This window comes from Myotis lucifugus, unplaced genomic scaffold, assembly GCF_000147115.1.
Source record: "Myotis lucifugus unplaced genomic scaffold, Myoluc2.0 scaffold_68, whole genome shotgun sequence".
Taxonomy (NCBI): Eukaryota; Metazoa; Chordata; class Mammalia; order Chiroptera; family Vespertilionidae; genus Myotis; species Myotis lucifugus.
The window spans coordinates 1,422,039-1,436,274 of NW_005871116.1; the positions used below are offsets into that span (position 1 = coordinate 1,422,039).

General features: G+C 43.0%; 1 protein-coding gene across 1 annotated transcript in view; it reads left to right on the top strand.

Moving 5' to 3' along the window:
* The first annotated feature begins 397 nt into the window (after positions 1 to 397).
* The window catches only part of SPEF2 (sperm flagellar 2), a 128,744-nt gene continuing 114,905 nt past the window's right edge, over positions 398 to 14,236 (top strand). The window contains exons 1-3 of the mRNA XM_006090107.3: positions 398 to 546; positions 9,633 to 9,735; positions 12,433 to 12,685. Coding sequence (XP_006090169.1) covers positions 489 to 546; positions 9,633 to 9,735; positions 12,433 to 12,685 — 414 coding nt within the window. The 5' untranslated portion in view covers positions 398 to 488. The remainder of the gene's footprint in view (positions 547 to 9,632; positions 9,736 to 12,432; positions 12,686 to 14,236) is intronic.

Below are 14,236 nucleotides of genomic sequence, written 5' to 3' on the forward strand. Positions count from 1 at the left end.
GTGATGACTGATGAGCTAGACCTGGAGGACAGGCAGTGCTGGCTGAGATAGGGAATTCAACTCTCTAAAATGTTTTGAGAGATAAATATTTAATGAAAAATTTTTTTCTGGCCAGATTTTTCTTCCAGGTAATTATTTTTTTTTATTGCATTTTGACAAAGACTCTCCCTGTGATGAAACCTGAGGCCAGGCACCTCTCCCTCCTGTAAAACCCCAGGGGTCTCTTGAACAGTCTTCCTTACCCCCCAATCTCAGGTCCTGGGGAGCATCTTGCGCCTGCGCACATCGCAGTCATACCCGCCAGAAGGGGGCAGGCCAGGATTTTCTTTCCTCCGCGCCTGGGTTCGGTCACCCCTCTTCTCCTAGCCTGTTACTGAGCTCCGGCCGGGATACGCTTCCTTAGCAACGGGTTGCCCGTGGCAACAGGAGGACGCGAACAGGTAGGCTTGGTTTCCCCGCCGCTAGCCGTCGGAGGCCCAGGCCGAACCATGTCGGAGATCTTGTGCGAGTGGCTCAACCAAGAGGTGAAGACGTCCCAGACCGTGAGTGAGTGTCACAGCCCCGGAGAGCGGGCTGGGGCCGAGCGGGGCCCCGCCGATGGAAGGCGGCGAGGCCCGCGCGAGCTGCGCAGGTGGGGCGCCTGTGCAGCGGGTGACCCCTCTTCTTTCGCCCCAGGCAGGGCCAGGCTCCTCCCTTCCCCACGGTGCCATCCCTGGCCTGCTGTGTTGGCAAGCCCACGAAATGTGTGTGCTCCTGGAGCCTTAGCAGTACCTTCTCTGAGTGTGTCGCCTCCAGTGTAAAGTAGACCCCAGGCGTCCTCTCCATACCCTTGCCATCAGGTGTGACTTAATGCAGAACATGTTGACATGTACACACTTCGCAGGTTCAGCCCCACATTTACAGACATTAGCTGGCGACTGTTCACTCTTGCCCAAAGCTAACTTTATTCTAACCTGACTTCATCCCCAGCCACGCAGTCGCCACCCCAAGTCTCTAAATCTCACAGAGGCGGCTGTACATGCTGGCATCTGCCGGGAGAGCCAGGGAATCCCAGCTCAGCACCCTGCTCCCTCTCAGCGTCTTTCTGTTGTTTCAAAAACAGGCGTTAGTTTTCCAGCTGGGATTGTTTTGGCTCAAGGCAAGTGGTTTTCAGCCCAAATCATTTCAGGCTGTTTTCCCAGAAACACCCTTGCATAACACCAACTTGCTACCTCTTATTGAACACTTGGGCACTTACATCGGACCCTGTGCTAAGCCCTTTATGTCGATTTTCTTATTTAATCCTAAAAACAAACAAAACAAACAAAAAACCCTAAGGACATTGTCCCAGGTGTGCCGATGAGTAAAAGGGGCTGAGAGCGCGTGGAGATTTGCTCAGGGTCGCACAGCTAGAATTTGAAGCTAGTTCTTTGACTTGTGCTCGTGGGCACTATCTTGTACAACTTTATATGTAGGGAATATATTTTTAAATAACCCAGCTTCCCCAAGTTTATTCATGTGAGCTCCTTTTATAGGAATCATTGCTCAATTTGAAGTCACAAATACAGAGACTCATCCACCAAGGCCTGTTGTAACTTCACAGGGCATAACCTAATTCCTCGATGGTTAGGTGCCAACGGTAGACTTATTAGCGTTGGTTTAGAAGTGATTCTGTCTTTATGTTACTTGCTGGGACAAAGAGAACAGGAGAAGGATGCCACAGGAGCGCATGTGCTTCCTTGACGAGGTTGAATAATGGTTCAGTCATTTTTCAGAGGCAGCTACAGTCCGTTGATTTCTGGATCATTCTGAAAGGCAGAAGTCGATTTGGATAAAGCACGTTATTGACCTCTGTGTTGCCTGGACTGCCCTGAATATCAGCTGTAAAGAAAAAGAATTCCAATGACCCTTAACTGAGAAATCCCCCTCCTCTTACTGGAGGGAGGGTTCTGGAGTCACTAGGAACTTGTGAAGTCCCGACATATGAAGATTCACATCTATGTTATCAAAGCTAAGGATCTTCAGTGAGTTACATGTAACCCGACCATTTCCCCTAGAAAATGGTGCTCAGATGTGTATGTTAATGAAATGTCTTAGACTACACAAAAGTTGCTCAACACAAAATGACACCTGAAATTCAAGCCATTATTTTCATAATGAAAAACAAGTAATGTAATGTTACTAAAGAATTTGCTGTAAAAAATGTTAAGGACCCTCCATTATTTTCAAAAATAAACATTGGCTCTGCTTTACAAAACTCTTATGAATTCATCATAGGAGAAAACTAGCATCAGAATATTCTCCACAAAAAAAGTGAACGTTCTTAATAATTGAGTAGAAACCTTTGAATTCCATGTACTGTACCAGTTAGATCCTTTGTAAAGATGGATGTACAAGATAGTCCATGCTCTTTTGGATTCTGGGTGTGGCTATGTTGAAAATTTTGCAGTATCCAAAATAGAAATAATAATCTCTAGGTCCCCATTTTATACCTAAAGTAAGAATAAGAAGTGCTATGTAGTTGGGAGGGTATTAAATGAGGTTGCAAATGAAAAATACCTACCACAGTTCTTAACATCTACTACATTAAGATCCTGAAAAAATATATTATCTCAACAATTCTTCTGTCTCTCACTTTATGTTAATGCCTAGTACAGTGCCTGTCATGTGGTGGCATTTAGTAAATAATTGTTTATTACCTAAAAGTCTGCGAGGGAGGCAAGAGTATAGGCTGAATCTTATGGATTTGTTCATCTTGAGAAGGTCACCCTGGAAACATTGACCCTCAGCTTTGTGAGTTCAGAAGCTGTTTTATTATTTTAAGCAAGTTCTTGGGAATTGTGTCCTACTAACTGAAATCACATTTTCCTGATTTTATAAACCAGGGGACCAATTTATCAGGAGGAAAGGATAGCAGAACAACCGATCCTGGCAATTGAGCAGTGCACCATCTTAATGGGCGGGTGTACTCGGGAGAAGAGAAAATTTATAGATCAGATTGCTCACTGACAATCAGAAATTAGGTATTATCAAAAGAGCTCTCAAATTAAGCTAATATTTTATTTGTTTTACTTATCTGCTCCACAGATATTGTATCTACATAGCTGTGACAGGTTAGATTAGATTAGGTTAGATTCTATTAGAGTCAGATTCCTTCCTTCCTCTCCTCCTATTTCTCCTCCTCCTCCTCCCCCTCCTCCTCTTTTCCCACCAGCGCAGGAAAAACTCTACTGCTCAATTTTCCAGTGTCACTACTACAAAAGTTTCTGAAATTACAATATTTGTCTATTCTTTCATTGCAGCAAATCTCTATTCTTAATAAGGTTAATTAATATATCCAAAGATTATAGATTACATGATATGTAAAAAAAATTAAATAGATAAAGTTATAAGAGATAGGCTGTTAATTTTTTTGTATAAGTGAGTTTCCATAGGTGGCTAATTTTGTCCTTTCATATTAAATCTTAGTAATTTTTGTTTTAGAGAGTGACATTTTTTATTATTTGCATTCTTTATTTGAGTCTCCTTGTGCACTACCTAGACTTTGTTGATTGGGTCTTATGTTAAGACCTTTTCAAGAGTATCAAATTTTATTTTTTAAAAGGAGCTATTAAAATATTTTATAGACTACTTATATACATTTTATAATATACTAGAGGCCTGGGTGCATGGGTTCATGCACCGGTGGAGTCCCTCAGACTAGCCTGCACCCTCTCGCAATCCGGGATCCCTCAGGGGTTGTCGGACTGCTGGTTTTGGCCCTATCCCTGCAGGGCCTATGGGGATTGGGCTGAAACCAGCATTCTGACATTCCCTGAGGGATGTACCAGTGTGTGAGGCAGCAGGTGGCTGGGAAGGAGCCTGAGCCAGGCCGGGTACCTTGCCGCTCCCGCTCATCCCAGCCCGATGCACCTACTGCTGCCACCTCAGCTTGCTGCTCGGTAGTGCTGCCACGGAGGCAGGAGAGGTTCCTGCTGCTGTAGCTGCGCTCACCAGCAGTGAGCCTGGCTTCTGGCTGAGCGGCACTCCCGCTGTGGGGCACTGACCACCAGGGGACAGCTCTTGCATTGAGCATCATAGCAGTCACTTTAAGCTTTTATATATATAGATTGTGGTGACCTATTATTGGCCTATGATGACCTTACCATATCAAAGACTCATAGAACTTGAGATCTGAAAAGGAATCTCAGACATCATTTAATTCTTCTTTGGCATATAAGATAATAAATAAGATATGTTTAGAGATTTGTTTAGGGTTATACAGCTAGGTAGTGGCAAGTTAGCAGTAGATTCTGAGTCTGCTGACTGTGAATTCATTCCTCTTATAATCTGGTGTCACTAAACCACACATTTTTCTCATGCTTCACCCCTCAGAGTCATTAGGAAATATATTGCTCCTCACATGATACCACAGATTTTAATACTTTCTGGCTAGCTCAGCAGCATTTCCCTTCATTAAAACTTGGCTTCTTTGGACTAGAGATTGAGACAGCAAATCTAGTAACAGAAGGCTGTTGCGTAAATCAGTTTCAAAATTTTAAGATAGGAAGTTTCAAGAAAAGAATGTCGCCCAAAATTTAAACCATGAAAGGAGGTTATAATAACACAGAGACTGCATTTTGAACAGTAAATCTTGGGAAATATGATCAAGTCTTCAAAGGAGAAGATTGGCCACCCTATCCTCACACTGGAGGAAAATAAGTGGCCAGTCTCCTCTATACAAGATCGCAGTATACACCTGTAGTTGAACAAAGTCAGGTTTATTGTCCGGTTGGCAACTGTGGGGCATCTCAGTGAGAGGGTGTGAGAAAGGATTTAAAGCATTTGTACTTGTGTTAGGTGTTTCTGAGGAGGGATCAAGGAACTGGTGCTTTGCTCTGAGTTCCATACTGTCAGAAGCATAGGCATCTGTATGGAAGGGCACCTTAATAAGTCTTATCCAGGAAGTGGAGAGAATAAAGTGCCACAAAGCCACGAATGGTAAAAAAGCAGCAACATGCCTGGCCGGTGTGGCTCAGTGGTTGAGTGTCGACCCATGAACCAGGAGGTCACTGTTCGATTCCAGGTCAGGGCACATGCCTGGGTTGCAGGCTTGATCCCCAGTGGTGGGCATGCAGGAGGCAGCTGCTCAGTGATTCTCTCTCATCATTGATCTCTCTCTTTCTCTGTCCCTTTCCTTTCTCTGAAATCAATAAAAACATTTTCTTAAAAAGCAGCAACCACTCATAATGGGAAGATTAGTGGATGTTTGGTCATTTTTGTGTTTTGGACAACTTTGTTTTTGTCTGAGTACAAACATGATTACAGAGGGATTTTGTTCTCGTCTTGATCCATCAGCGTCTCAGAGTGGCCTTGTCGGCGTTGGTGTGCTGTGAACCTGATTATGTTTGGCAGGAGAATGCCAAGGCCTGGCCCTGGGGGCCGGCCAGTGCCTAGGAACACCAAGGCCTGATGAGGCCAGGCCGGTTCCCCGTCTTCAGCAGCTGCTCTTCTCTCTCTCCACTAAAAGTAAACTTGCTTGACTTTTTAAATGTGGTTGATAATGCAGGCTGGAACGTTGCTCTTCTATTACAGGAAGAGTGAAGGCCATTGAGCATAGAATGGGTAGGTCTACAGACTCATATACACAAGTCCAACACCCAAATGTCTCTTTATTCATTTGGTGGCAAACCTTGACTGGAAATGCTGTGACGCTATGTTTAGTCTTTATTTCTCCCACTCAGATGTTTTGCTGTGGAATTCAACTGTGTTTTGATTGCACGTGTTTTTGGTTGGAGTGTTAGAGCTTATCTGGCCCTAAGTGTCGGCCTGTATCTTAATTTAAAAGACAATGTCAAGCCCTAACCAGTTTGGCTCAGTGGATAGAGCATCTGCCTGTGGACTCAAGGGTCCCGGGTTCGATTCCGGTCAAGGGCATGTACCTTGGTTACGGGCACATCCCCAGTGGGTAGTGTGCAGGAGGCAGCTGATCGATGTTTCTCTCTCATCGATGTTTCTGACTCTCTGTCCCTCTCCCTTCCTCTCTGTAGAAGAATCAATAAAATAAATAATAAAAAAGACAATGTCGAATATTTGCTCTCTGAGTACTGAATCACCTTTTAGGTAAGAATGTACTGTAGTCCTTGAGGATCTACTATTGAGCTTCTGAATTAACTAATTAATATAACCTGTTATCTTAAATTAGGAGGCAGTAAGAATAACAAAAATTGTCACTGAGCATTTACGATATGCCAGGAATAGCACTAAGCACTTTGCATGCACTATCTCATTTAATTCTCAGACCAACTCTCATGAGGTAGAGATGCCCAAGGCCAGTGGCTTCTAAATGGGCAAGGACTCAAAGCCAGAGAATCTGCCTCCCCTCGTGGCCGCTTTGGAGTGTGGAAGGCCTGTCTCCTTCCCGTGCTTTCTCTGGCTCAGGGCCCTTCCGGTGGAGAAGCGCAGGGACGATCGCCCCGCGGTCCTGGCCTAATGCACACCTTTCATGAAGGCCCACTTCACAGCTCTCAGCAAACTACACTTTAGTGCTGGGGATGAGTTACGCCTCGTGGAAGATTGGCGGCACGGTTGAGTTGCTGCCAACCAGGCTTATCCCGATGTAAAGCATATCAGAGCTCAGCATGAAGCCCCTCCCTGGCTCCCATGGGTTAGTTATTTCTCATATTCTTCACTGCTCCTTGTCCTAGAATCAACCCGCCTCTTCTTTCCCGCAGGAAATGCCAATTGTTAGTGCAAATTAACTTACAGAGTGGGCTGTCAAGAAATTAGTCATGATATTCAGGAACACATACTAGGAGGAAAAATATGATAAACCAAAGAGGGGAAATAAACTTTTCTTTGATTTTGTTTTTTCCCTGTTGTTTCTCTCTTCCCACCCCTCTCTCTGACTTCTTACCTGTCTTCTCATACTTTTTAATCTATATATTCCTAAAATATATATATTAGGAATTCTGAATATGTGTGTGTGTGTGTGTGTGTGTGTGTATATCCATATATATATATATATATATATATATATATATATATATATTTGATAACTTTCTTTTCTTGTCTAATTCCTTGCATATATTCTTCTTTTTTCTTTATTTTTTTCTACATGTCTTTCCTTTGTTGCTTTTATTGGTTGCTATAGTTTTTCACTCTTCATCTCTTTTCGGTCTGGGTGGCACACAGTAAAATCTGCAGTGTCCTATGCATGCAAAACTGCACATAGATTTTTTTTGTAATTGTTTATTTGTAGTGAACTCCTTGACAATGAAATAATCAGTGTTTATTGTTCTCCTTTGACCTTTATACCCATAAATGCCTCTATTTTACCCATATCAGAATTGCATTATTAATACGACATGCCAACGCAAAGGAAGTGGGTTATGGTTTTATTTTCCTAGTGACCTTTTGGTAGCAGTTTGCTGCAGACTGTTTGCCTGCCACATTGAGAGTGATGGAATCAGACACAGTTATCCCCCAGTTATTCATGAGCTAGACTTTAGTATTCAGTCAGCATGAACAGCAGGCCCAGTGCAAAATCCAGAGGGAAGGAGAAGACGAATGAGACCCTCTGAATGCAACATAGCTCCTGAGGGCAAAGCTATGGTCTTTAGACTATCACCAGAAATCCGTAGTCTGACAATGGCTCTTTGTCCAATGGCTCTTCAGAAAACCAAGAGAAGAATGGGGATGGACTAGGGAAGAAAGAATGGAAACAAGCAGAGAGAAGGAAGCAACCGACAGAAGAGGGGCAAGGCACATCCAGAGCAGCCCAGATGGCACAGTGAGGGCAGTGGTGGCAGTTGAGACCAGGGCACAGCAGAGGTGGCCAGCAATGGGGGGTCTTTGAGGAAAGGGGAAAGCAGCCGTGACTTGGGAGGAGGAGGTGGTGGCACACCTCTGCCCTTTGGAGGTGGAGACAGCCATTTGGATTTCAGTTGCTTCAAACAACTACTACTGTATGATGCCAGAGACATGGCCAATAGATGCTAATGCTAGACAGTTCTGGAGCTCATCCTGAGTGAATGGAATCAGTGGGAATCATTGACACCATTGTTTATCTATTTTATTATTATACTTGAGGCCCGGTGCACGAAATTGTGTATGGGTAGGGTCCCTAGGCCTGGCTGGCAATCAAGGCCCATTGGGGCCTTGCAGCTGCCAGCTGGGGCCTCCCTTCCCTGGCTGCCGGCTACTGGCCTGGGGCCTTCCTTCATTCTGCACCGCTCCCTGGTGGTCAGCGCACATCATAGCGAGTGATCGGTCTCTCAGTCGAATTCCTGCAGGGACAATTTGCATATTAGGCTTTTATATATAGATGGTTCAACCTAAATATTGGAATATTATTAAGAGTATAAAATATACAAAAATTAGGAAGACTTTGGGCAAAATTGTGGGCTAGTGTCATATATGCAAGAATCTTATTCCTGTGATAACGTGTAGTGTTCTGAATGAGGTCTCTGGGCTGTGGCCTTTATAGAACAACTGGCTTTGCCCCACTGCAACCTCACACCAAGCATCAGATCGACAAATTCAACATTTCTTCATATTCAATTTGCCACCTGATTATCAGTCAAATAGATAAAAGAGGACAATCTGGCACAAATGAGTTTATGATACTACAATGACATATAATATTTTGACTGCTATTGCTTAAAAGATCCTTAAAGAAACATGTTGAGGATGTCTGCAGGATTTTGAAGTCATTTGAGAGGTGATGGCAGTGTCCTATGATAATATAATGCATGTATCAATTTTATACATCACCCTTGAATACCATGTAAACCTATATCCTTTACTTCATGAGAAAAATACAAGTGAACCCAAACTAAGGACATTTCTAAAGAAAGCAAATTCTGTTTAACACTTTAATTTTCTTTTCTCTGCACTTATCATGAGATGCCTCCTATCTGGCAGGCGTTGTACTAAGCGATTCTTACCATTACCTCTAATCTTTAAAATAGGTCTCCAAGATAGGTGTAGATATGTCCTGTCTGTTCTAGAGATGAGAAACTCAGGAAGTGCACCGCTACTAAGGGGCAGAGCCAAGATGTCCACATCGTGTCTCTGGCTCCAAAGCCTGCTTTCCTCTGGGCTGTCTCCATCATCACACACAACAACTGGACCCGAGTCGCCTTCCATAGCCCCAAGGAGAAGCTTGACTGTGTCCAGTTGGCTGAATTTAAGGAGGTGCAGATGGTTTTGTGAAATGTCCATTGTAAAAAGGTTAAAATCAAGTCTTCATTTTGTTTTAGAAAGTTATATTGTACCTTGCTTGGTCAGAATACTGTGCTATCACCATCCACAGGTTGTACTGATAACTAAGGAGCTGCAGTGTGATTTTATAAAACACATGGAAGGTTTGTTTTTAAATATAAGGTGATGAATTTTACTGGTTGTGTTTTAATTTGGTCAGAAGTTGTCTTTCCTTTCAAAATTTCATATGTCACCGAGTATTCATATATGTTTATGCAGGAATTTTTAGAAGACATCTACCGTTAAACCTCAATTTTTTATTTGCTTATTAAAATAATATTTCTAGAATTAATTTTATGGAATTTTGAGTTCAAATTAAATTATGGAGTTTCACTCTATAAATAAATAATTAAAATATATAGACTTTATGTGCAACATATTGATTTGTTAATCTCTATGCTTAAATTCAGGCCCCAAGACCTTTGCAAAGGCATTTTCCAGTGGCTATCTCATTGGAGAAGTTCTACACAAATTTGAACTCCAGGATGACTTTTCAGAATTTTCCCAAAGCAAGTGAGTCAGATTATTTCTTACTTAAAAAAAGGGGTCAATTCCTCTGGCATCTGCATGGTTTTAGCCTCCAACAGTAACTTTTAAGAATCATCAATCTCAAGATCCCTTTTAAAGCCTAAACCGAGCAAGAACACCTTTGGTGTGGAACTTGTCTCTTCCTCCTGCATTTGTAACGTGTGAAATTGCAATTTCTCCACCTCCTCATCGCTTGTTTATTGCCTGTCTTATCGTAGCCATCCGAGTGGCTTCGGGCAAACGTGTAATGACATGAACCCACCATTACAGTGTCATACAGAGTCCTGGCCCCAGACCCCCCATGCTGCCTGTGCATCTCGTCCACCTCAACCCTGGGGCATCATTGTTTATCTATTTTATTATTACACTCGAGGCCCGGTGCACGAAATTGTGCATGGGCAGGGTCCCTAGGCCCGGCCGGCAATCGGCCCATCGGGGCCTTCCAGCTGCTGGTTGGGACCTCCCTTCCCTGGCTGCCGGCTACTGGCCTGGAGCTGCTCCTCTGTCAACCCTGGGCAGCCACTGATCTTTTTACTGTCGCCATATTTTTGCCCTTTCTAGCATGTCCTCTACCTGGAATCATATAGTGTGCGGCCTTTTGAGATTGGCTTATTTCACTGAGTAATGTGTACTTAAGGTCCCCCGACAGCTTTTCATGGCTTGAGAGCCAATTTCTTCTAAGCGATGAATAACATCCCGCTGTCTTCCTGTCACGCAGTTTATGTATCCATTCACCTGCAGAAGGGCATCGTGGTTGCTTCCAAGTGTTGGCAGTTATGAATAAAGCCTCTGTAAACACCCACAGGCGGGGTTTTGTGTGGACATAGATTTTCAGTTCTTTTGAGTAGGCACCAAGGACCAAAATTGCTGGATTGTAAGGCTCTTGCTTATTTTTACATATTTTTGAGGAGCTTTAAATCTGACCTCTCAGACGGCTGCTGGGTTTTGCAGCTTTCTCTGTGGCAACGCTGCTGGGCTTCAAGGCTACCATCGAGCGAGCAGGGAAGATGGGAATGGAAATGGGCGAGTTAAAATGACAAAAAGTGTTTGGCTCAGCACAAAGAGCGTCGGCCTGGGAACTGAAGGGCCCCAGGTTTGATTCCAGACTAGGGCACGTATCTCGGTTGTAGGCTCACTCCCCAGCTCTGGTTGGGCTGTGTGTGAAGGGTGTCTCTCTCACATCAATGTTTCTCTCTCTGCCTCTCTCTCTCTCCCTTCCACTCTCTCTAAAAAAACAATGGAAAAATATCCTCAGGTGAGGATTAACACAAAAGAAAGAAATAAAATGACTGAAAGCTCTCATTGCTGACTGAGATTGGCTGTTGCTGCTGCTGCTGCAGCTGTTGTTTTTAAATCGGTGATGCTTGGATTGCTACAGGCCTTCGACTAATTTCCAGAATTAGGAAAAAGTCGATGGATAGGGCTCGTGCCAGGTTTAGGGCTTGGCAACCTGAACACAGGGCAGCTTTCCCACCTCGCCCCACCTTTGGATGGGGGTGCGCCCTGCTCATCATCACAGGTAACAGCCTGCTTTTCCCGCTACAGAGGACTCTCTTGCCCACTGAGAGCCATCGCAATCCCCAAGATGGGGAGGAGACCTACTGCTCCTGACAAAGGAACACCCTCCATCTTTAGTTTGTGGAACAGCCCACTTTTTTTCCAGGACAACCAGTCTTTTAAAGAAGGCAAGGACCAGTAAATCCATGGCTTTGACCTTTGTACTAGTGTATTTGGTGGGGAGAAAATCCTTCTTTGTTAAAATCTATTTGGGGGCAGCTGTCTAGGGCCAGAGCTCATGTTTTGGGGATTTTTGTCTAATAATTTTTAGTTGCTTTACACTAAAATGTAAACAATAAAGTAAGTATATGTTGCTAATAACTAAGTTATTTGCCTTGGAAAAATCTAAATCCTAACTCACCTAACACTGAAAGAATTCTCGGTTTTAGAATATTTTTAGTCCATCTCAAAAGATGGAAAATGAACAGATTACTTAAAAGGATGAAAAATAAAGAGACACAGATACCCCGGAGAGGGTGGCTTCTACTTGCTCTGAAACATGTATTCCCTCACCAAGAGGCAAGAAGAGGAGATAGGTAATCCCTTGGCAAATTAGAACTGAAAATAGGGAGGGAGAAGACTTTTCCCAGAATTCAGTTCTTTTCCTTAGAGTCATGACTTACATCACATACTCTGTCTCCAGAGCAAAGATGTCCCAGTGGTTTCTCTGTGTTCAAAAACATCTGAGTTGACAATGCATTATTCAGGGCTATTTTCAGACTCTAGTAATAATATCACTTGAAGAAATGGACATTTAATTTGTTATTTTGACTTCTGAGTAGTGGTATTTTTCAAAACCATTGTTTTGTTTTTCCCTTAGGAGAAGGAATCTAGTTTTCTGGTTTTGTATTGACTTCTTATAACCATTCCAACATCTGTTTTAGCAGGAAAGTGTATAAAATGAATGAGTTTTAATTTAGCCATTGAAGAGAAATACTAGCAATTGCATAAATTTCAGGACAATAGGAGAGCTCAATGTATTTGCATGACTGAGTGGTTTTAGAGAGGAATGATATATTTAAAAGAACACAGCATACTTCAGACTATTGGACCACGATAGTATCTCTGATATTCGTTTTTAATCTAATGCCAGTGTCTAAATATGTAAAATATTTTAATGCCTAGTGTTTCGAGTGCCAAGCTGAATAATTTTTCTCGCTTGGAGCCAACACTTCACCTCCTGGGTGTGCAGTTTGATCAGAAAGTGGCTAGCAACATTATCACAGAAAAGCCTGGTGCGGCAACGAAACTCTTATATCAGTTGTACACGGCTCTCCAGAAAAAGAAGAAAAGTGGACTGACTGGGGCAGAAATGCAAACCATGCAGCCCCTGATCACCATGCGACTTCAGAACATCAAAAGCGAGGCTTTCCGAGATGTAAGTACAGAAGGAAACGTGAGAAGCCCCAGTGGGTGTACGTGTCCCTTATGCGGCCCTTATGTGCTTGGCTATAGTGGGGTTTTACTTTATACTAATAGTTTCAATGCATTTATCCATGTTTAATACCTCTCTCATGCTATCCACATTTCCAATAGCTTATCAAATTCTGTTTGGGCTTTTATGCCTACTCCTCTCTCTCTCTCTGTGTAGCCATATTTGCTTATGAACCTACTGACGTGACTCCTGAGCTTCAGGCTTTGTCCCTAAATTCCACTTTCACCGGGTTCTTCTTTTGCTTACAAACCTTCTGTTTTACATATATCCTGTCTCCCAATTTAGACTGATAAGCAACAGCTTTCACTAAATGTTCTTAGTCTGTCTTGTAAACATTATTTATTCATAGTCCTCAGTAGGAAGTCTCGCTTCTGCATTGATTGGCAGCCTGTCCTTGCGTGTCTATTCCTACTCTTTCCTTTTCTCAGCCAAGCTGACTCCTCTCATCTCTCCTTGTCCCCACACTTCTCTCCATCTACTCCATCTCCTGTGCAGCCTTCCCAGGACACATGGTCTCTTCACGGGCACCTCCTTGGGGACAGGTAATTCTCACTCTCTGGTGTTCACCTTCTGTTCCTGATATCGCTGCTGACTTTCAATATTGATTTGTCTTATGACCTCATAAGATTTTCAGTCTTTCAAATTCAAGGGATATGCCTAGCACCATGCTTTCTTTCAACATTGCGACCACTCACTACACACGTTTTGATAAGTTGATAGAACTTCCTAGGTGGCAATCACCTTCAGTTCCGGTGCTATTTCCTTATGGTCAGTGAAATGCATTAACCCTTCCAGGTCTCTAGGATAATGGCGAGTGCTGCACTGATGCATTGCACTCCATGGAAATGGAAGTAACTAAAATTTTTAGTTTAATTATGAAGCAACAGTGACATAATAGATGTGAGGGACAGTTCTACTTTCAGCTATGTGTATGCTTAATGGACAGCCTTGTGAGCCTGGTAACAGAATGAAGTCAGGACCCATGAGAGCTAGAAATGAGATTAGGCTTAAAGCTGAATCACAGGATTGCATCTTGCGTTCTTCACTTGCAAGCTGATTACCTTTGGGCCAGTCCCTAGAACAGTCTTAATTATCCCAACTGTAAAAACAATGATAATTATCTCTATCTACTTCAGAGTTAGGCTTTTTTTTTTAACTTCAAGAAGACAATACACAAGACATTGTAAAGTCCAAGATAAGCAGCAGTAACAAATTCTACAGAGCTGGGTAGATGAGGTCAGACTAGAGACCATTGGGTTTCATGTTGGCCCTGGGTGACCTACCAGAGTCAGCCAATCATCCATTGAACACTTATATGCTGGGCTCCTACTCTAAGCCAGGCACTTGCACAATGAACCCAAATCCTCTTAGAGCTTACATTTTAGGGGGAGAAAAATGTTTCAGTTTAGTGGTTAGATTGCAGTGAGTTGAGGAATAAATTGGAGATGAGAAAGAGGGAGCATAGACTATTCTTTCAAGAAACTTGAAGGTGAA